Source organism: Brassica napus, chromosome C3 (genome assembly GCF_020379485.1).
Source record: "Brassica napus cultivar Da-Ae chromosome C3, Da-Ae, whole genome shotgun sequence".
Taxonomy (NCBI): Eukaryota; Viridiplantae; Streptophyta; class Magnoliopsida; order Brassicales; family Brassicaceae; genus Brassica; species Brassica napus.
In genome coordinates, this window is record NC_063446.1 from 10,332,107 (window position 1) to 10,355,728 (window position 23,622).

The following is a 23,622-nucleotide window of genomic DNA, read 5'->3' on the forward strand; positions in this document are numbered from 1 at the left end:
TATAATTTCACCAACTAATTAATATTTAACAAATAAATATAATTTTTCTAATTAGTAAAATAAAATTAAAATTTTTTTGGACCTATGGACCCATGGAAATTGACTATGTTGCCATGAGTTAGAGCCGGCACTGCGTGACATAAAAGCATCTCCAAAAAGACTCTATATTTTGAAGTTTCTAGAACTCTATATTTGAAGTTTCAAAATGTTTTTCTCTAAAAGGAAAACTTCAAATTAAGCTTCAAAATTATTTGTATTTTGCACTATTGTCCTTATATTTGTCATGGTTAATATAAATTCATAACTTTTATAAATAACAAACATATATATATATATATATATATATATATATAAATATTACAACAATATTAATTAATAAAATCTTATACTAAAATATAAAATTATAAACACAAATACATAGTTAAATAAATATTAAATTACAAGTAAAATACCATATTCCTGTTGTTTAATTATATTTCTAAAATATTTAAATTATATTTTAAAATTTTCAAAATATTAAACTACAAGCAAATATTAAGTTTCTTTTGTAATATTTGTGTTGTCTAATTCTAGTTTTAAAATATTATAAACTTTATTTTAAAAAATTTGTTTAATTTATGTGTAAAAATAAATTTATAAACTAATTTCAAATATTTATGAAATATAAAAATTTAAGGATTTAAATGATAAACACAAAAATATTTAAGAATTATTAATGTGATTTGTAATTGTAAGGACCAAAATGCAAATAAAAAAGTTAAACTTCAAATTTAAAGTTTTGAGTTGTGAGACTTTATATTTTATGTGTAAAAAGTTAAATTATAAAAATTAATTTGAAATGTATATGAAATATAAATTTTTTAAAGATTAAAATGATAAACAAGAAAATATTTAAGAATTATAAATATGATTTGTAATTGTAAAGACCAAAATAAAAATAAATAAATGACATGGCAAATTGAGGAGATGAAGGCTAACGAGAGAATTTTTCTTTAAAAAAAACCCGCTCTGCAAAGCGACGCTATAGGCGATTTTTTGAAAACCACCACCAAACTCGTTTCTTCACCGGAGGTCCTCGTTTCCGGCGGCTTCGGCCGTCGGAGTTTCCTGTTTTTTCTTTTCAGTTATTGTTACTTTAGTAATCTAATCAATTCATGATGAATTGGACATCAAGTTTTTCGATTTGGAGAAAACCAAATCGCGTTTTGTTGTCACCCCACCACTTGCGATCACCCGGATTTAGTCAGCGGCGAATATCACCTATGATATTTTTCGGAGATATATCATAACTTACGCGTTTTCGTCGAGCGTTGGGTGTGCGTCTCTTCTCCCAACGGGAGTATCATTCTCCGGTGTTGGAATTCCTAGTCTTATGGAGTTACAGTATCGATGGCCTTTCCTTGCACTCGTTGCAAGTTGATATAATCATTCGAGGATCTTGCCTTGTGCAAATAAGGAATCGACAAAAAATACCTCCATGGCCAGGAGATTTCAAGAGATGGATGCGTGTCAAACATGAAGAGTTGGAAACATGGTGTATAGTCATTGGGTTATACTTTTGGTGGTTCATGTCGTACAGACAATTACTACTCATCTTGTTTATTCTAAAAGCTTTCCTTCATGATCCAGTGGTGTTGATGATTAAGAATAAAATACAGAGGAGTGAATGGGGAAGTGTACGATTTAAAACAAGGAGTCTGAAGATATCTCAACAACAAAACGGTTTGAAGTTATTGCTTTATTGGTCTCAAAGCAAAAGAATATCAACGCCATGGACATGTATAATTAAACATGTTATCTCCTGTAGCGGGAGTGTTAGGGACGGATTGCGATGTATCAGATGGATCGTATCCAATGATCTTTTTAGAGAAAGAAAACATTTACTCACAAGAATTGAGAGCCAAAAGAAAGATCTTTAAGACCAAGAACAAAGTGAAAGAAATCTAGCGAATCAACCTATCCTACGAATGCGTTAGGAAGCATCGTGTTAATGTAATATGTTACATTGATTTGAAATTAATAAAGGTAAAGATGTTACAAAAAAGGAAGGCTAACGAAGTAACGAGAGAAAACATTGGGCCTTAATATTAGTAACATATACAATGGGCTGAAGTAAGTATTAGCCTCTGTTGAACCCATGTTAAAAACTCAGGAGAAACTTTGGTAGTGAACACGACGACGTATCGAAAGTGAGTGTGTGTTGTTCTGCAGATCAAAGCCCTTGATTTCGCCATAGCAGTCATTTTATATCGAATCGAGAAGAAGAAGGACGACCCCGATCTGAGAAATTCGCCGGAGCTACTTTTATTCTTCGATCAATGGCAATGGCTGTATTCCGTCGCGAAGGGAGGCGTCTCCTCCCTTCAATCGCCGCTCGCCCAATTGCTCCCATCCGATCTCCTCTCTCTTCTGACCAGTGAGATATCTTCCCTCCTTTCCTTCTTCTCCTCGTCTCTATTGATACTCGTTAGAATACCAAAATCGCTTCGTTTGATTTGACTCTTTGATGTTTGATGTGTGCTCATTAGGGTTAGCATTTTGTATTTTCCAATTTACGAGAAATAATCGAATTATTCACTTTGCTTATTGGAGGTTCTACCAAATGTTCTGTTTAAAGCAAGCAAAGCTCATATCTTTTGAATCTGTCGCAGTATTAATTCAGTTTTCCTTGTGGGAGAAAGTAAAGTTGTTTGCTTTTTTGGCGTTTCATTGATACAAATTTACTTTTGTGTGCTCGTGATAATGAATGATGAGGAGGAGGATTAACCTCCATTTGTTTTGTAGGGAGGAAGGACCTCTTGGAGTTCGTTCTATCTCAACTCAAGTTGGTAAGTCTCTCAGTTCACCATTCGAAATTGCTTTTAGCTAAGTTACGAGTGTGTTATGTTCTACTTCTAATATCCCATGTATCGTTTTAATTGTTGTCTACTCTCTGTCAGTGCGTAACCGCATGAAGAGTGTGAAGAACATCCAAAAGATCACAAAGGCCATGAAGATGGTTGCTGCTTCTAAGCTTAGAGCTGTTCAAGGACGAGCTGAGAACTCCCGTGGGCTTTGGCAGCCTTTTACTGCTCTTCTTGGAGATAATCCCAGTATGCTCCGAGTAGTTTATATTATTCAATTTTTACTAGTGTTGATGATGACGAACAGTCTTATACTCTTAACTCTCCTCTTAGATATCCAACTCTTGCTATATCTATATTCTTTGGTTCTGTGTTGATTCCTAGCGTTTACTTGATGGGAAAAAACAGGCATTGATGTGAAGAAGAGTGTGGTGGTCACTCTCTCTTCTGACAAGGGTCTCTGTGGTGGAATTAACTCCACTGTTGTTAAAGTGAGCAGGGCTCTGTACAAATTGAATGCTGGTATGTTTTGATAGCATTATCGATGGTTTCATGGTTTTGTTTACCTTAATTACCATACCTGATTTGATTCTTTTTCAGGTCCTGAAAAGGACGTGAAGTTTGTTATTGTCGGAGAGAAAGCAAAGGCTATAATGTTCCGTGACTCCAAGAACGACATTTCCCTTACTGTTACAGAGCTGAATAAGAATCCACTCAATTATGCTCAGGTTGGTCATAGTTATTGATAGTTAGGAGCATTACTTGCTCTCCTCAGTTCCTTCAGCCTCGAGCTATGTAGTCTTTACTTTAATGTTTCTTACGTTTACTTGCTGCATCAGGTCTCAGTTTTAGCTGATGACATCCTGAAGAACGTTGAGTTCGATGCTTTGCGCATTGTTTACAACAAGTTCCATTCCGTTGTCGCATTTCTACCGACTGTGGCCACTGTTTTGTCACCTGAGGTAAGTCACAAGTGTCAAATGTCTCAAGACTACAATTAGTGCTTAGTTTCACTTTCTGCTTTTACTATAAACTTATTATATATTTATTTGTGTTTCTACGTTGATAGATTATTGAGAAGGAGTCTGAAGTTGGAGGAAAACTCGGTGAGCTCGACTCATACGAGATTGAAGGTGGTGAAACAAAGGGTGAAATTCTGCAGAATCTGGCCGAGTTTCAGTTCTCTTGTGTAAGTAACCAAGAACATATAAACTTGAGTTATGGTGTTTAAACATATAAGGATTAGTTTCAGTGGTTTTCATAAACTTTTGTTTTAGGTAATGTTCAATGCGGTGCTGGAGAATGCATGTAGTGAGATGGGAGCTAGGATGTCTGCTATGGACAGCTCAAGCAGAAACGCAGGAGAAATGCTTGACCGTCTCACCCTCACTTACAACAGGACTCGTCAAGCTTCTATCACAACAGAGCTTATCGAGATTATCTCTGGAGCTTCTGCACTTGAAGCCGCTAAATAAGCACATCCTTGTTTGCGTTAACTTGGCTTTTGATATATTATTCATCCACCGTGGAGGAGACACTGTGTTTTGAACTCTTTAAGGGCCACTGAATCAATTTCCTTTGCTGGCTTCTTGTTGAGGCAACCAGTCTTTGCTCAAAGATTTTTTTCATAATAAATATCCCTGTAATTTCCAGCAGGATTATGAATAATTGCATTCACATTTTGTTCTGGATTCAGATACTCTTTCCCAAGAATCCGCAGTGTTGTTTTGTTCAAATAACTTATATAAATACTCTGCTTTCCTAATAGCTTTGTAACAAAACCAATTCTGAAGACAGAGACTAAGGGCTACAAACCTCTCCAATCCAATGCATATGTCGTCGTGCTAAACATCTGAGAGTCTCAAGATCCCAAGAGTCTTCATACAACATTGTAAACGCCACTACCCAGCCGGCAAGACTTAAATGACATGCGGTGAAAATCTAACAATCAGATGAGAGAAAACTTAATTTCCTAAACGGCCAAACCATATTTACCTTTGCGTTTTCTCTCCGTAATCTTACTATGTTGTGTATCTGCTTCAAGCTTTTGTAATTGGTCTTGCTGCTTGCACTGGTAACCATATCGAAGTCCTTGCAGTCTGGTACGATAATGATAGGTACCGAAAGGCATATTACCGTAAGAGGAGGGGTAAAGAAGCAAAGGAAGAGAGTGAGGAAGTAACAGAAGAGGAGGGAACAGAAGAAGAATAAAAGAAACCTTTGGATTGAAAGAGAGTATTTGCAGTTATTCATTTCATACCGTTAGACGATATTAAATAAGGAGTATAGTGTCCATTGGAAAGGTATGCTTTTGTATGTGATTGTAGAGAGACGATATGAGTCCTCTGTTTCCAGTCGCTATGAGACTGTCGATGATGATGAACTCGTGATGAGAGTGATTCATTGTTGAGATACAAAGCTGTAAACACTTCTTCATTCTTATTCAATACACGAGTTTGGGATTTACAAGTAATAGATAACTTCAGTCTATCATTGGTGCGGTGAAACTTGATCGAGCTCACGTGTAACGGCATTGATGGAAGATACGAGGATCGGAGTTGAATCGGAGGCGACGACGACCTTCGGGATGCAGAAAGAGACGGTTTGGCGATGAATGGAAGATGAAATCGAGTATATGCGAATCGGTTGCGATAAGCTTGCGCGAGCTGACAAAGCTACTTCGGAGCGTCTGGGATCGTTGTAGAATCAAATCGCGACGATGGGATCGGAATCAGCGGTCAGATTGGGAGCATTGGAGAGTCAGATGTCCTCGATAACGGCCACACTAGCTCGAATCGAAGCTAGTTCTGTGATCAATCAACGGCCTGGCAAAGGGATTGCGTCTTCTTCAACGGATCATCATGATCAGGTACCAATCGCAACTTCAGATCTGGATCAAACTCATTTAGGTTATCGGGGAATCCACAATGCGTTAACAAATCGAGATAAGATGTTGAGAAAAGTGGATATGCCTGTGTTTGCTGGTCCTTTGCCATTTGATTGGATTTCCAGGGTGGAGAGGTTCTTCAGAATTGGTAACTATGACGAAGAGGATAAATTACAGTTGGTATCATTGAGCTTGGAGGGATCCGTTCTCAATTGGTTTAACGGAAAAATGCTCAGTGATCCATTTCTGAGTTGGACTCAATTTACAGAGAGGATGTTAGAAAGATTTGCTGGTCCAATTGATAATGATCCTGCAGTGAGATTGTTCTGTCTACAACAAGAAGGCGACATTGTAGACTATGTCAACGAGTTTGAGGCTCTGAGAAATCAAGTAACAGGAATTGATGAGAAAAATTTGATAAAAGTTTTCTTCAATGGATTGAAACCAGAGATGAAGGAGGTAATCAGAATGAAGGAACCAGTGGGTTTAACGAATCATAAACTAGCAGTGTTGAAGATGCAGAAAACTACTTTCTGCAAGGTGATTGGATCAGCGGCAGGAGGTGACATTCAGAAAGCATATCAGCGCCAATCTCATAATGTTAAAACTGCAAGTTTCACTCCAAAGCAAAGCGGCGATCAACCACGGCTAGAAGCTGGAGCTAACAAAGAAAATTTACCACCACAACGAAACACATTGAGACCAAGGCAACAATATTCGGATGCAGAACTTGACCGTATGAGAAAAGAGAAGATCTGTTTCAAATGCAAAGCTCCTTGGTCTCCAGCTCACAGAATGGAATATCCAAATAGAACGCTAAGAGTACTTACAGTGATCAACGGATTAGAGCTTGAGGTTCTTGACTCAAACGAAGAGGAAGATCAACAAGAACAACATAATCCGCAAGTACTACACACGTTATCACTGAATTCTTATTTGGGCATTGACTCTCCGAAGACTACGAAGATGAGAGGTTTTATAAATAACAGAGAGGTGATTGTCATGCTTGATAGCGGAGCATCACACAACTTCATCTCACCTGAGATTGTGGACAAGTTACGACTGAAAGTTTATGCTGACAGTAGCTTGGACGTGTTGTTGGGTAATGGAGTGACTGTGAATGCAATGGGAGTATGCAGATCAGTTTCATTCCAACTAAATCAAACCAACTTCACAAGTGACTTCATCTCTCTTGAACTGGGGAATGTAGATGTGATACTTGGTATTCAATGGCTTGAAACCTTAGGCATTTGCGAAGTGGACTGGAAGGAGCAGGTCCTTTCGTTTGTCTATGAAGGAAACAAAGTGACCTTGTTAGGCGAGAAAGAGCTACACGGCACTAAGTTCTCTTTCAAGTCATTGAAACCGGTCTATACAAGCTGCAAGATAGGAAGAGAAGTGCTTCTTGCTTCTTCTATAGCAACATCTCCATTTCCAGAAGTTCGTTTGCAATTCTCCCAAATACTCCAGGAGTTTGTTGATGTGTTCGCAGTACCAACTGCCTTACCACCATTTCGTGGACAAGAACACGCAATCAACTTACAACCAGGAGTATCTTCAGTATCTGTTCGACCTTATCGGTATCCTCATGCCAGCAAGGTGGCTATGGAACAGATGGTGAATGATATGTTATCTACGGGCATCATACGACCAAGCACCAGTCCTTTCTCCAGCCATGTACTACTAGTGAAGAAGAAGGACGGTTCTCTACGTTTTTGCGTGGACTACAGGGCTTTGAACAGAGTAACCGTGTTAGACAAGTACCCTATTCCTGTCATAGACCAGTTACTCGACGAGTTACATGGGGCTACGGTCTTTACAAAGCTTGATCTACGCTCAGGCTATCATCAAATACGGATGGTGGAAGCAGACATTCATAAGACAGCGTTCCGGACAATGGAAGGACATTACGAGTTCCTGGTCATGCCATTTGGTTTGACCAACGCTCCAGCCACTTTTCAGGCACTCATGAACAAGGTGTTTAAACCATTCCTCCGCCGTTTTGTCCTTGTGTTCTTTGATGATATATTGATCTACAGCAAGAATCAGTCAGATCACAAGAATCATCTAAGACAAGTGTTAGAAGTGTTGAGGGAGCAGAATTTATATGCTAATCAAAAGAAATGCACGTTTGCAGTACCGAGTGTGGAATACTTAGGCCATATAATATCAGCTAATGGCGTAGCTACTGATTCTGCAAAGACTAATGCTATGAATATATGGCCTATACCCAAGGTGGTTAAGCAGTTGAGAGGATTCCTTGGGTTAACTGGATATTATCGGAAGTTTATAAGAGATTTTGGAAGTATTGCTCGTCCTTTGACCACACTGCTGAAGAAGGATCAGTTCTCTTGGCCTACTGAAGCTCAGCAAGCTTTTGAAAAGTTGAAACATGCAATGGTAATGGCACCATTACTTGCGTTACCAGACTTCAGTCAAGTTTTTGTGATCGAATCAGACGCCTCAGGATTCGGGTTAGGCGCTGTGCTTATGCAGAACAAGAGGCCCATCGCTTTCTTTAGCCATGCTCTGACAGCACGGGAGCAACTGAAACCAGCTTATGAAAGAGAACTGATGGCTATCGTGATGGCAGTGAGAAAGTGGAAACACTATCTACTTGGTAGAAAGTTTCATGTTCACACGGATCAGCGGAGCTTGAAGTTTTTGTTGGAGCAAAAAGAGGTAAATTTGGAGTATCAAAAGTGGTTAACAAAGCTATTGGGATTTGACTTTGACATCTTCTATAAACCGGGACCGGAAAACAAGGCAGCAGATGGCTTGTCTCGGAGTATGTCTGTCTCTTCACTGTTACTATCATTGACAGTCCCAACAGCTTTACAATGGGAAGATTTGTATAAGGAAATACAAGACGATACGAAGTTAAGCACAATGGTCATGCAGATTCAGAAAGGAGAATTGCACTCTAAGAAGTATACGGTGATAGAAGGTAGATTGTGGTCAAAGAAAAGATTGGTGATTCCTAAGACTTCAAAATTCATTTCAGTGATATTGCGAGAGGCTCATGACAGTAAATTCGGTGGTCATTCAAGTGTTTTGAAAACTTTGAAGAGAGTTCAGTGTTCGTTTTATTGGAGTGGAATGTACAAGCAGGTGCAGGAGTATGTGGCGGCTTGTGGTATTTGCCAAACACATAAACATTCAACTCTCTCTCCAGCCGGTTTGCTTCAACCATTACCGATTCCAGAGATGATTTGGGAAGACATCAACATGGACTTCATTGAGGGGCTTCTGGGGTCTAATGGTTATAACAGCATATTGGTGGTGATCGATCGTTTAAGCAAATTTGCTCATTTCATCAGCCTTAAACACACGTTCTCTGCACTGGATGTAGCCAAGAAGTTCGTGTCTGAGATCGTCCGTTTACATGGTTTTCCGAAGAGCATCACGTCAGATAGAGACAGGATCTTTCTGAGTTCTTTTTGGACAGAGGCTTTCCGTTTGGCTGGGACTAAGCTTCAGTATAGTACGGCATTTCACCCTCAGACGGATGGTCAATCTGAGGTGCTCAACCGTTGTTTGGAAACATATTTGAGATGTTTCTCGTCTTCTCACCCTCGGACTTGGCACAGTTATATGGCATGGGCAGAGCTATGGTATAACACGACGTTTCACAAGTCGATTCAGACAACTCCGTCCAAAGTGGTCTATGGCCGTGATCCTCCTCCTATCCTGCGTTTTGAACAGGGTTCTACAAAGGACTTTGAGCTGGAGCGAGCGTTATTGGAAAGGGATGAGGTATTGATCAGTTTAAAACAAACACTTACTCGTGCTCAGGAGATAATGAAGAATCAAGCCGATAAGTCAAGGAGAGATGTTCAGTTGGCGGTTGGTGACATGGTATTTCTTAAGCTACAACCCTATCGTCAGAAGACTGTGGCTCATAGAGTTTGTCAGAAACTTGCTGCGAAATTCTATGGCCCATACAAAGTGTTGGAGCGCATTGGAAACACAGCTTATAAGTTACAATTACCTCCAGCTGCAAAGATCCATCCTGTGTTCCATATTTCCCAATTGAAGTTAGCCTTGGGTTCGCAGGAGCAATGTGATGCGTTACCACCAGGGAGTATCACGGAGGCTGAAGAACCGATTAGTCCAGAAGATGTATTGGAGAAACGTTATGATGCAAAGGGTGAACTGGAGTTATTGGTTAAGTGGGTTGGGAAATCTTCATTGGAAAATTCATGGCTGTATTATCAGGATTTCATCACTCATTTTCCTGATTACCAGCTTGAGGGCAAGCTGGATTTCGTTGGGGGAAGTATTGATAGGTACCGAAAGGCATATTACCGTAAGAGGAGGGGTAAAGAATCAAAGGAAGAGAGTGAGGAAGTAACAGAAGAGGAGGGAACAGAAGAAGAATAAAAGAAACCTTTGGATTGAAAGAGAGTATTTGCAGTTATTCATTTCATATCGTTAGACGATATTAAATAAGGAGTATAGTGTTCATTGGAAAGGTATGCTTTTGTATGTGATTGTAGAGAGACGATATGAGTCCTCTGTTTCCAGTCGATGATGATGAACTCATGATGAGAGTGATTCATTGTTGAGATACAAAGCTGTAAACACTTCTTCATTCTTATTCAATACACGAGTTTGGGATTTACAAGTAATAGATAACTTCAGTCTATCAGATAACATCACGGTCTGGACCATCTGGTCAAAATTCACCAAGCTACATCTACCATGTGGCTGGTGTAACATTCATATTTGTGGTCTATTAAAATTGATTCGATTATTATGTCACTAAAATGTATTACATTTTTGATCATACATCTAAAAATAACTCCAAAATTAAACGTGTTTGAATTGGAATATTGGAATGAATAATTCATAGAAAAAAATCATACAGTGATTACGTGATTAGTAAACAAAATTTCTGGTGCCTCTAAAAAATTAACATCCTGCCAACGAATCTAGTTTTCCGGAGACTATGGTTATCTTATTAAATAAAGTTGAAGTATCTGCCTTCTTCTACGTCCACGTCACTCTGGAGAAGAGGGGAAATCGCGCCACGTGGCGGCATGGTAAGGCACTTTCTATTTTTTTTTTTCTGCCGGGTCGCTCAATCTATTTATTGCACTGGGCTTTTATTACTTTGCGAATAAAGCCCAAATCTGAAACCCAATTTTTATCACATCTGTTAGAAACTCACATAGAGTTAGGTTTACCTCTTCCATTTTCCTTTTGCGCCGCTACCTCCACGATGAAATCCCACAGAAGCTTAAAGCAACATTACGATCTACATAACGTCTACAAATCTTATCCTAAATCTGGAATCGTGTTCAAACTCATACAAACCCATCGACATGGCGACTTCTCGAGTTCGAGAACAACAAGCGACTGATCAGACGTGCAGAATAGGAAGAGGAATATCCACGCGCCGAATAGTCTTATGAGAACGAGGAGAGAAAAATGATGGGAGAGGAGCCAGAGCGCGAGCACAAGGGAGATGGTCGTCACGTAGTTCACTTTGAAGTAAGGGAGATCCCTCCGGATCCGATAATACGCATCAGTAAGAGATTCCGCCCTGAAATTGTCCGTTGCTGCGATAGGCTTTGGCGGATCAAAGCCGAGAGGCGAGAGAGGAAAGTGCAGAACGCCGGTGTAGGAGACGGGTTATGGTTTACGCTATGGTAAATCGATCTCTCTCTGAAGCAACCCATCCGTTTGCATCTTAACGTCATGATCTGGTGTAAACAGCCTCACCAAAGAATCTCTACCATCCACGTGGACATAGAAAGCAATTCAGCACAAGTGTAACATTAATGTTTGTGGAACGTAATCTATAAAAGGACAGATTTTGTAACACACGTATGTAAGTTCCTGGACACGTACTTTTTTTCTTGATGTTCTATATTAGTTTGGTTTCTAAGACGCTACCATAATCTTTTTATCCAGGTTTTAAAGAACCACATGATATATTTTTGAACTTATTTTATTACTGGTGACTGAGAATCGGTTTCAGTGCTTAGTTGTTTATATTTGCTTGATATGCCGGATGGATCCTATTCTAGAGGTCCAGTTGGAATCAATGTTGGGGAGATGAGTGAATCGAGGCTTATAAGAGTCTGAGAGCAGTCCACACTATAATATTCGCCAATGGTGGTGCAGATATACATATAATGAGAGTTGGTGTTTATGAAGAACAGTGGGTTGGTCCTTAAAAATTATTAAGACCAAAGGTACCAACGATCTTTGTTTTTTTCATATTTTCTGTTATGTCATTGTTCTCAGTAACAACGACGCACCACTGGAGTTAAAACCTTTCCTCACAAAGGAAACACACACAACCAGCAGAGCTAACATGATCATGGAAAGTATTTGAAGTGAGTGCAACTTCAATCTATGGAGGCGAATATCAAATGGAGTGGTCAGGTTAAAGCAGAAAATCCACCTACATATGGGTATATGTGCACAGAAGCTTTAAAAATAAGGAACTTGCTGAAAAGTTAAGTTCCGTTTGGAGATTAAGAAATGATAGATATGAAGATGTTTCTGTGATGTGGCTTCAATGTGATGTGACTGCTTACGTCGATGCGAATATAGATGGAGGTGCTTAAGAGAAAATCCACCTCTATGGTATGCTTTTATCATTCTTTAACATAGTTATTTATGGCTTTCGTATGGTCAGTCAATCGGTATTTCTATTCACCATGCACGAACATGGTGGTCCAAAGTGAATCAGTCGACGAAGGAGAAGAAGAGAAAATCTTCAGGTAGTGAAAGAGGAAGATGATATTGATACCATTAAAGAAGCAGAGAATGAAAGGAATGATGTTGAAGCTAATCATGAAGGTGATTATTGAAGCTACGCTTACAACAATAATTACATGCGCACTTCTAACTTGGATAACAACCTTCTTCATATTATAGTCTTGATTGTAACTTGATCCTTGATCTCAAACTAACTGTAACTATACCTGTGGGAGTTGGTGGTTCCTCATTCAGTGATTTAATTTTAACTGATTTCCTTGATAAATTTATGGAGAAGAAACCAAAGCAAAACACTTGGCATAGTGGCTCCCAAATCGAACCTTCCAAGAAGGATGACTACCTTAACGGTGTCCTTGATTTCACACGTACCAGTGGGGACTGTGAACTGAAGACTGCTGACTCCTTTCACTGCTCTCCTCTTCACCTCTGATCTCAGACCAAAGATTCAACATATTACTCTAACAAAGGATGTTGAGCTCTTGATTTTGGCATGTGATGGTATATGGGATTTGTTTTCAAGCCAGAATTCAGTAAGGTAAGGCAAGAACTGAGGAGGCCGCAAGGGAGAATGTTCACTCGGGTTGCACAGTACAAGCCTCTCATGTTTATTAAAGCCTTACTTTCATAAAAAGAAATACAGAAGGAGCTACATCTCATGTGAATTTTGGTGACGAGGTATAAACCTTACTTTTCATTAAAAAAAACCCCCGAGGGCAGTACAAGCCAAGGAAAATCCCCCAAAAATTTATGATAAGCAGAAGTAATGTCTATTGTGGCTGCAGGAAATATATGTAGTGAAAGGAAATATAAAAGCATCTTCTATGAATCAAAGTAACCAGTGATACATTAACACTGAAATCATGGATACTGGTCAAAGAAGTGTATAGACTTTTGCCACTAGCTAAAATTTGGCAAAATAAAAAAAATTGTACATGAAAGTCCAGCCTATTCTAATGATTTTTCTTTTGCATTCGCCTATTCTAATGATTTTTTTTTGTAGATTTATTCAAACTCAAGCCTATTCTAATGATTTTTCTTTTGCATTCGTCTATTCTAATGATTTTTTTGTAGATTTATTCAAACTCAAGCCTCTCTGAGAAGAACATGAAAATACTATCATCATCATTTTAGTTTTAGTAAAGCTTTTTTGACTTTTTACTAATGTTAGTGAAATAAAATAAATAACATAATCCTTTTAATGATTTTATATCTCAAATAAAAAAATAGAAAGAGATACATAAACATATAAAAATAATACAAGTATTAAGAAAAACTGGTATAACAATAGAAAACCCCTATATCATTTGAATATAGAAAATGACAACATAGATAAGGAAATGAAGAATTCAAACTCTCAAGGCTTTTGTAATCTTACCAAAAAGACATTTTAGTTTTATCAAAATCCCAAAAGTGTGTAAACTATCAACACTTTTATATTTGTCCATATATCCTCAAAATATTGGTTGAATTATTTTAAAATGACGATGAATCGTTAATTATTAGTTATCTAATTAATAATATATAAAAGGAAAATAATTAATCAATACGCAGCCATTAAAAATTTATCTTTAGACTAATAACTGGAAACAAAATATAAAACTTCATCTAACAGAAAAAAACTTTTAAATTGTAAAACTTTCTAAAACCTTTTGTCAAAATAAAATGAAAATCAATATTAAATCATTACGAAAAATAAAATATTTTGTTTGCTATACTTTTGAAATTCATTATTACTCCCTCATGTACTAACTCATACCATCAACTATCTTTTTGGGATAAACCAATAAACTTTAAAAAAAAAAACAAATCCCCTATACATACGAACCGTAAACCAATAAAATGTACATTACTTAAAAAATTTAACATTTCCACTCATCAGGAATCAAAAATGCATTGACATGACTTCGAAAGCTAAGAACTATAGACGTGAGATCTCCTAACATGCACTTACAAAATCCATTATTAGGTCAGGACTCTCAATTCTTAATTGGCAAGAACTAATAATTCTATGTTGATTGGACTAACAACTAACAAATGAAAATGAAACAAATTGAATTCAAAAGACAAAAAAGGTCCGAATCCGGCGCGTAGCGCCGGAATACCCCTAGTAAACTTATAATACTCTCATTAAAAATGTAACTCTGATAAAGAAAAAGGTTACTTTTCCAATCTGTTGGTAAGTAAAATTAGAAAAACTATGAAAATAGCCTAAACCCGAAAAGAATAAAATTACATACGCGACGGCAACTCCTTTTCCTATTTGGATTTGTTTTTTTCCAAATCAAATATTTATTCTTTTATTATTAATATTATTCTTATAAATACGTATGTGATGTTATCGAAAAAATTCTTTTCAATGTGCATGACATCTAGATTATGCCGTAGCAAATGGTCTTTCCAATACGGCAAATCCTAAAAAATACTTTTTTTATGCCAGTTATGATACTCTCCATAACCATCGACTAGGCCATGCCCATTTCCACCGCATTCAGCAGTCATATCTGCCCCAAAATCTCCAAGCTGCCTCAATAAATAGTTACCATCTAACTCTGGTGGTGGTGGATCATGAACAACTTTTCCCTTTGTAAACAATGTCTGGCTTCGACGATAAGGATGTGAACTCGGTAGAAATCTTCTATGACAATCAAACCAACACGTCTTTCTTCCATGTTTCAACTGAAATGCATCAGTACTATCCTGACAATGTGGACACGATAACCTTCCATGTGTTGTCCGTCCAGACAACATTCCATATGCAGGAAAATCACTGATAGTCCACATAAGTACTGCATGCATCTTGAAGTTTTGTCTGCATGAAATGTCAAATGTTTCTACACCATTTGCCCATAACTCTTGCAACTCATAAATCAGCGGCTGTAAGAAAACATCAAGAGATCGTTTGGGATGTTCTGGACCAGGAACAAGTATGGTGAGAAATAGAAACTCTCGTTTCATGCACAAAGAGGGGGGCAAATTGTAAGGTGTGACAATTACTGGCCATAATGAATATTGCCTTCCATGTTTTCCAAATGGGTTGAAACCATCAGTACATAATCCGAGGTAGACGTTTCTGCTCTCTGATGCAAATTCCTCATAAATTGATTGAAAGTGCTTCCATGCTTTTGCATCTGAGGGATGCACAATTTCTCCTTCACTTGAGTGCTCTTTATGCCATCTCATAGCACTTGCTGTGCGTTCCGATTGATATAACATTTTAAGCCTATCAGCTAATGGCAAATACCACATACGTTTATATGGAACCTTAGCTCTTCCACTAGTGACCTTAAATCGGGGTTTACCACAAAATTTACATGCCAAGTAGTTCGCATCGGCTTTCCAGTAAATCATACAGTTGTCGATGCAAACGTCTATCATTTGAAATGGCAAACCTAGACCCGAAACAAGTTTATCGACCTCGTCGTAAGAAGCTGGACACATATTATCTTCGGGGAGATAATCTTTCACAAAATCAGCAATTGCATCTACACAGTCTTCTGCCAAATTAAAATCTGATTTTATGGTCATCATCCTAGTTGCAGCCGATAAAGGAGAATGATCTTTTTTACAACCCTCATATATTGGATGCTTAGCTGCATCCAACATATCAAAAAATCTCCTTGCTTCTAAATTTGGTTCGTCAACTCTCTCTCCGTCTTCTATAAATGAAGAGATGTTTTCACGAAATGCATCGTTTACCATTTGCATTGTATCACTAGATTCAACTACCATTCTAGGTTCCTCTAAATTAACCGGCACATATTCACTAGTACTAGGCATATTTCCGGTATCAACTTCCCCATGAAAATACCATATTTTATAATTAGGTGTAAATCCATATTGATACAAATGATTCCATACTCTTTCAATAGGAATGAATTTACTATTATCGCAACGAATACAAGGACAAAACGTCTTACCTTCTCTCAAAGTAATCTCTTGTATCTGTCTGTAGATTGCAAATGAATCAAATGCCTTATATAGATGATATACGACTAACGGCTAGTTTGCAAACTAAATGAAAAATCAGATTTTTGATCATTTTCCGACCACTGTCCCAACAGTTGGGAACAGCTAAACTTTTTAAAATGCCTGACCACTTTCTGATTAGTTTCTGACCAAAATTCTGACGATTATAAAGTGGTCAAAATTCAGTCACAAATTACTGACCATTTTTTAACCAGTTTTTTTGGTTAGTAATTGCCGACCACTTTTTGTCCATTTATTTAGATCGTCATTAAACGATCAGTTTATGGTCGGAAACAGTTTTGACCAACTTAAGTGGTCAGAAAATTGGTTAGAATTCACTATGTTTTGTTGTAGTGCTAGTTTTCTCATCAAAACTCAGAACAAGGACTTGCACTGCCGGCTCGACTTCACTTCTTGCGTTGCTATGGCTGTTGATATCCCTCTACTCTTACCGGTGAGTTAGAAGTTAATCTCTTTCCCCAAATTGTTGATAAGATCTTTTGATTTTTAGGGTTTACCTAGGGGTTTATTAATTACGGTTCAAAATTAGATTGAGGGGAAAAAGATGACTTGTAATTTGATGTTTTACCCTCTAATTTTTTTTGCAGATTGATGAATTTCTGGTAAAGAGACACGACATGTGGAAACATGCCTTAAGATTTATCATCAGGTGAGTGTCTTCTATTTATCTATTTATCTATGACTTGGTTTTAATACATGTAAATTTTTTGTATAAACTGCAGGATGACTACAGGAGTAGTCTACTCAATAGCGATGCATGTGTTGCTCATCACCGCATACGCTTTGCTAACTTTTCAAATTTTCTATACAAAGGACTTTGATCTCGTCCTGTCTTTCGATGCAACTAGTCTCTTAAGCTTTATCGCATACCTTCTCTTTGGTTTATTTGAAATTGTCGGGAGAACGTTTTTGAACGACCAGGTGTTATTCACATTCTTCGGGCATGTCGGCCATATGGTGGGACTGGGATCTATGTTTCTCCTCGCGTACAACAAGGTTCCCTCAAATCATATTGAGGCTTTTGCCTTTTGTTTCCTAGGAATACCATTCTTTTTTTGGACATTTTTCGTTATGTGTACCACTTTAATTCAAGAGTATCTGAGAGATTACTCCGTAAACCATCCATTGGTTTAGGATTTATTATTTATGAATGTTGTTTCTCTTGAGGGTTTTTAGCCTCATGGGTTTTTAGCCTTATTATTTATGAATGTTGTTCTCTTGTTCTGGTAATTAGCCTTATGGGTTTTTTAACCCAAAAAGGTAACAAAATTTTGTCATTTCACTGAAGTTTTCGCACACTGCAACAATACTATTAGGCTATTACATATGAAAGAAAAATACGCTATCAGCATGCACTTGTAAATCTTATAAAAAGCAATGATAACAAAAGTCACAAGGGGGTCATTTTTGCAATGATTTAGTTGTAATGGAGTACTTTAGCAACATGACCACAAAATTTGTGCCTAACTAAACCGGTGGAAAGAAGTGTATAGTAATTTTTTGGAATATTCATTTAGTATCAATCTCTCTATTGGTATGGTTCTTGATTTAGTTTGTCCATCCTCTTGACTTAGTTAGTGGAAGTCGTCCTAACGTCTCACTGAGATGGTTATATATATAACCGCAATTTTTCTCATTGTTCTTTATTGGATGTACCCGTTAAATTCTAATAGTATGGTTTGTATTTTGTTTTTATTATAAACTGAATTAACCAAACTGTAACGTCTCATTGAGATGGTTATATAAATGTGAGTATCTTGCAGCTTTGGAGAATGATTATAAAGAGGTTGGTGCTGATGGTGGTGACGATGAGGATGACGAAGGTGAGGATTCTATTACTATCCTTTGTGTTTGAGTGATTGGGCTCGGAACACTCTTGTAACGAGTCTTTAGTTCGTGCTTCCTCATAACTATATAATATGCCCCTTGCTTTTTGAATTCTAATACTCGATTTATAATTTTTAAAACAAAGATGCTATGACCTTTTTTTTTGCATTGAAAGATTATCGAGACGAATCTGAAGTTGGAGGAAAACACGGCAATGTTCAATGCGGTGCTGGAGAATGCATGTAGTGATATGGGAGTTAGGATGTGTGCAATGGACAGCTCAAGCAGAAACGCAGGAGAAATGCTTGACTGTTTCACCTCTCACTTACAACAGGACTCGTCAAGATTCCATCACAACATAGCTTATCGAGATTATCTCTGTAGCCTCTGCACTTGAAGCCGCTAAATAAACACATCCTTGTTTGCGTTAACTTGGGTTTGATTCCACCTTCAATGGTTGAATTAAATACTTGGTCAGGAGGGTATAGCTGGCCAACGAATCCATTTGAGCGGAGGGTAAATACTTGCAAATTTATGATGCAATTCCTCTACTACTTTTGAATTAGATAGTACCCGCAAATTGGTAATGAATCGCATAGAATTAAAGCAAAGAATGAGAAAATTATATGGAAAAAACATAACATAAATTTAAAAAGAAACAAAGCCAACCAAAAAAAGCAACAAATTGTTACAAAGAAATTTGACTCTCAGTATGATTTGGAAAAATATGGAGAGGACTCATAGGAGAGAAAAGTGGTACATCTTGATCTGCATTGAGCCAAGATTCGTCTTCTGCGATTCCTTTAAATTCAAATCTTCTAAAGCTGTTTCTCACGGGATCACAAAATAGAATATATGACAATTTTTTAAAATAGGGAGCTAAATAAACAAGCTCACCAGCATGGGTAGAACCTCCTAAATGCAAATATTGTGAAGTAATCACATCACGGTGACGTAAACATGCAAGGAAGTTTTGGCTCGACCACTTGTGTCTCTCTGCATCCTCCAAAATAAACATTCTTCCAGGACTTTTTTTATCAACAAAAGCTAACCTTCCCACATAAGTTATCAGAAAAGATCTATCTATATCTTCCAGTGGTAATGGTATCATATCGAATTTTTCAGATTTGATATTGAAACTCATTATAACCTGAAGACGACTGTGAAAAATATAGGCTAGATAGTATATAACCCCCTTGATACATCGCCCAATAGTATTAATGGAAGAACGATGGTTTTGGTTAGTTTTGACCGTTCTCCATGATTCTTGAGCTGATCCCAATGTTAAGATTCGACACACATCAGTACTTCTGTTACAAGGAAGGCACATTACTTTGTGTTTACCTTGGGTTGGATCATATCCTAAGAAAACTGTTATATCATTCCAGCTCTTTCTTGGCTTGGGTAAGGTTACAAACTCTTTCTTACTAGGGTTCCAAACTACGGGCTTTCCTGATTCCTGGAAACAGATCAAGCCGTGGACAGATTCTGTAGGATATAAACCATTAGTTTCTGGGAACTTCATATTATAACAACTAATAGGCTGAGAAGATGAGAAAGACTTGTTAGAACTCTGATGAAGAGTATGCATGTGCTTATGCTGCGGAATCGAGGAAACAAACAGACGGTCATATTTTCTGACGCAGAGTAGAATAGTTTGCCGTGGGGACCGAGTTTCGAACAAGTTGATGAAATATGGATCGGTGCTTATTGATGACCAAAGCTTTGACACGCAACGGAACCTCGCGACAGATTTCTCAGGTAGCCTCAAAAGTATCTCTGAGGTTAGATCGATAGGAAAGCATCCTTTGTAGTCGTTTCTGTTCTTCTTTTGATCTTGTTGCTCCATGTTTGGTACAAAACCCTAGTTTAGGCTGCGCTGATATATGTTTTTCTTATATAATTAAAATTAAAATTAAAATCAAAATCAAAACTAAAACTAATCTATATGTGTTCAGACTGCTATGCTGCTATTGTTATCCTCTTAAGATTTCTTTTGATTTTAAATTTTAATGTAGTGATAAAAAATAGGAAAAATTGAAAAAATGAAACACTTTGAATTTTTATTTGTTACATTAGTACTTCTGATATTTTGGGCAATTCTGGACATATTTTACCTTTTTTATGGGAAAAATAGTAAACTGAATTTTAAAAATGTTAAAAAAATATGAAAACTATTGGAAATATAAGTATGACAATATATATGTTTAAAATTTTTTTGTAAAAAAGTAGAATCATATTTTATTTTATCTTTTATCTACAATATTAGAATACTCATTCTGGTCATCTACTTAGTCTAGAAATCAGATACTAAGTTTTATACATAGATATATACTAGGTATACAACGAAAACTAGCATTTCTTATATATTCTAACACAGCTATATTTCGAAACGTTATAATCAAGAAAGATGTCTTCAATATACTTACAGTTTGGTAACGACTTATAGCCACAACGCAGTGATATACATTATCTATATTTTGTGCCATAAAATGTTCTGCCTTTTACATTATGTGGCGCTTAAGGATATGTTTCTCATATACTCTACAATGTTCTGCGTAAGCTAGGATATATATTCTAGGCAAATCCGGAAAATATGGAAATTTCCATATTCTGTTAAATATGTTTTCTAAATCTAAACTAAATCTACCTTAAATCTTTCATAGAATATTTGCTCCCACGTTTTTCTTCTCCTCCCACATATTTTTCTTTTCGTTCTTTGTGTTTCTCTCTTCTTCGTCGACATAATCATCTATTCTCTCTAATGATATCTTCTCTATTTTGGTAGGACAACCCATAAGAGTACAAATAAATCGCTTAAGAACTTCAACATATCGTAATCATAATAGAGATTTTCATTGGCTCATTTTCAGGGTTTGAGATCAGTAATCATGTTCTTGAATTTCAATATCTTTTCAAAATTTAATCTCTAAGCAACAATTGCAAATCAGATGAGAATACAAAAAAGTTAACATTAAAGTTTCTTGGGTTTATAATTTTAGCTTTCAACTTTACACAAGACCTCACCAAAAGATCAACCTAAGTTGTGAAACCTCAAACGTTTTTTTTCTTCTGATTATTCCTAAAAGATTCTTGTCTGATGTCATTTGCAGCAAGAGACGCTTGAGCCTGTCCCTATTAGTCTTCTTATCCACTCAAACAGCTAACAAAATGTGTCTTTCATGTTCTTTTAGCATTACATCTAAGTTTCCTCCTGCAGTAGTTAACTCTTTGTTTTTTCACTGTCACCCTAACACATAGCAAAGAAAAAAAAAATTGATTAGCCCACAAAAGTTTCACTGCAAAACAAAGACAGTTATGGTTAAGATGTTCTTACCGGTGGATTCTTTCTCTTTTGTAAAATCTTTGGGTTTAACCAGAAAATGTGGTGACCCATCACCATCTTTTTGTTATTAAACCACCGTTGATTCGCTATAGAAAAATGTGATGCATGTCTGGCAGCTAACGAGTCTGAGAACTTTGTCAATTGGGCTGATTCACGTTGAACAAAAGACTGGCATCACCAGTTCTTTACTTAGAGGAGGAGACCAATTCAAACCCCTCATCATAACACTCTTCAGTGCTGCATCTTCATTAGGATTGAACTTTTCACTCATGCTTGTCTGGTTATTCTCCCCTTGACGTTTCTTTTACAAACAAGAGCATAAACTCAAAAAGTTAAGATTCCATGAATACAAACATACAATATATCTATTATGCTAGAATGATTATACATACTTGTATTGATGCTAGTAACTCGGCACTGGCATCTGAAGCAGGCACAACTTTGGATTTTCTAGATATTTGTTTTGACTCATTCTGTTTACTGCCTTTCTTTCTGGTTAATAAAGAGAAAAATTTGATGCATCAGTGTTCATTAAGACATAAAAGAGCCATGTTTATGCAAAATCTGGATCTTACCGTCTTGCTTCCTCTTTTCGAAGCTTCACGTCAATTACCTTTTTTGTTGATTGTGTCTAAAAACAAAGAGGAGTAACACAAAAATCAGATTAGAAACGAAAATATTAATGATTTACGATGAATAGACAAGGATTCTCCACTTACCCTAAATCGCCATTGATACATGTTGAAGGTAGGGAGGAGAAGAAGTATAAAGTGAAAAAAAAATTAGGGTAAAACGAGAAGAAGAAATAGAAAAGAAGAAACATAGATATGAGACTATGAGTTTTACCCGATGAAGAACAGTGAATCACCATTGAAGAGAGGAAGGAGATAGGCGGAGAAGACAAGAAGGTAATTAGGTCTACGGATTCCTTTTATCTATTCTAGCCTTTTTATTTTATAAAATTATATTAAGAATTGAAATATCTAAATATAATAAATATAATATAATTTAGATTAATTTGAGGGTATAACGGTATTTACGGAAATTAAAATCCTAATATGACAAAAGATGTAGCTAAAGTTTTAGAGAGACGAATCTAAGTTGAAAGTGTTTCTTTTTTTCCAATTTTCCCTAAAACAAATATTAAATAAAAGGAAAAATTGATGGATACGACTGGTTTGAGGACTAAAATAATAAAATATTAAACCTAGCTAGGTGTTTGTTCGCACATGTGGACATAAGTATCTTATCAATTATTTATTAATATTTACATTATTAATTAAAAATATCACCAGCTATGTTTAACTTTTAAATAGTAGTATAAATTTATTAAATTTAATAATTATTATAACCAAAACTAATTGTTTTCAATCATCTACCAAAATGTTAAAATAAATATGGGCTTTTTGCAAAAGTGACTCAAAACTTGGAGTCAAACAGAAAACTAACCTTTTCTTTTGACTCCTTTTTTTTTGAGATTTTAACCCCACACCTGCATTTTATCTACGAAAATGCCATTAACATTTTGTTTTTTTTTTTTCGAAAATGGCTTCTTTACTGTCTCAACCTCATCTTCTTCAAGTATTTACAATATTGCCACTACAATGAATAGTGGCAACAACCTTGTACGAACTGTTTAGAGCTTTTAATGCCCCTTAATGCACGTAAATCTCTTTACACTCTCTCTGTTTCAATTGTTATGAACTAAAAACAACATTTCTTTCACTTTCTCTCTATATTCATCCAAAAAACTCAAGCTTTTGATTCAAAATATGGGCTATGGTTGACAGAGCCATATTTCTTTCGTTTTTACTTACGGTTGCTTTCGTTTGAGGTTCTGGGTGGTTGGAGAAGACCCTGTGTGCAAACGAAGTCATCTCACCTAGTTTAAGGTACGAATTTGAATTTTTTTTCAAGATCTGTTCGCGTAGAAGACTTACTAGTAAGTCATCTGTATGTAGAAGACTTACTAATGAGTCTTCTGGTCAAACAGACGA

The 23,622-nt window shown here is 36.6% G+C and overlaps 3 protein-coding genes across 3 annotated transcripts; 1 reads left to right on the forward strand and 2 right to left on the reverse strand.

The window, feature by feature from the left end:
- Nucleotides 1-2,155: 2,155 nt before the first annotated feature.
- On the forward strand, nt 2,156-4,608 carry LOC106388002 (ATP synthase subunit gamma, mitochondrial). The gene is made up of 8 exons (XM_013827965.3): nt 2,156-2,416; nt 2,785-2,828; nt 2,940-3,092; nt 3,252-3,365; nt 3,444-3,571; nt 3,683-3,805; nt 3,913-4,032; nt 4,121-4,608. Exons 1-8 carry the CDS (start codon nt 2,319-2,321, stop codon nt 4,316-4,318), a joined length of 978 nt encoding a protein of 325 aa, XP_013683419.1. The 5' UTR covers nt 2,156-2,318; the 3' UTR covers nt 4,319-4,608.
- A 10,269-nt stretch (nt 4,609-14,877) lies between these two features.
- On the reverse strand, nt 14,878-16,242 carry LOC111203590. Its single transcript, XM_048749370.1, has one exon. The coding sequence runs from the start codon at nt 16,240-16,242 to the stop codon at nt 14,878-14,880; it is 1,365 nt and encodes a 454-aa protein (XP_048605327.1).
- Nucleotides 16,243-18,775: 2,533 nt separating this feature from the next.
- On the reverse strand, nt 18,776-23,146 carry LOC106386909 (putative F-box protein At1g47790). The gene is made up of 4 exons (XM_048752457.1): nt 22,201-23,146; nt 22,018-22,117; nt 21,617-21,926; nt 18,776-21,529 (listed from the first exon to the last, which is right to left on the reverse strand). Exon 4 carries the CDS (start codon nt 20,126-20,128, stop codon nt 18,968-18,970), a length of 1,161 nt encoding a protein of 386 aa, XP_048608414.1. The 5' UTR covers nt 20,129-21,529; nt 21,617-21,926; nt 22,018-22,117; nt 22,201-23,146; the 3' UTR covers nt 18,776-18,967.
- Nucleotides 23,147-23,622: the final 476 nt, after the last annotated feature.

Coding starts and splice junctions, on each gene's coding strand:
- LOC106386909 (XM_048752457.1), bottom strand. CDS start 20,128: ATGGAGCAACAAGATCAAAAGAAGAACAGAAACGACTACAAAGGATGC.
- LOC111203590 (XM_048749370.1), bottom strand. CDS start 16,242: ATGCCTAGTACTAGTGAATATGTGCCGGTTAATTTAGAGGAACCTAGA.
- LOC106388002 (XM_013827965.3), top strand. CDS start 2,319: ATGGCAATGGCTGTATTCCGTCGCGAAGGGAGGCGTCTCCTCCCTTCA. Junction 3,572..3,682: donor ATCCACTCAATTATGCTCAG/GTTGGTCATAGT, acceptor TTGCTGCATCAG/GTCTCAGTTTTAGCTGATGA. Junction 4,033..4,120: donor CCGAGTTTCAGTTCTCTTGT/GTAAGTAACCAA, acceptor CTTTTGTTTTAG/GTAATGTTCAATGCGGTGCT.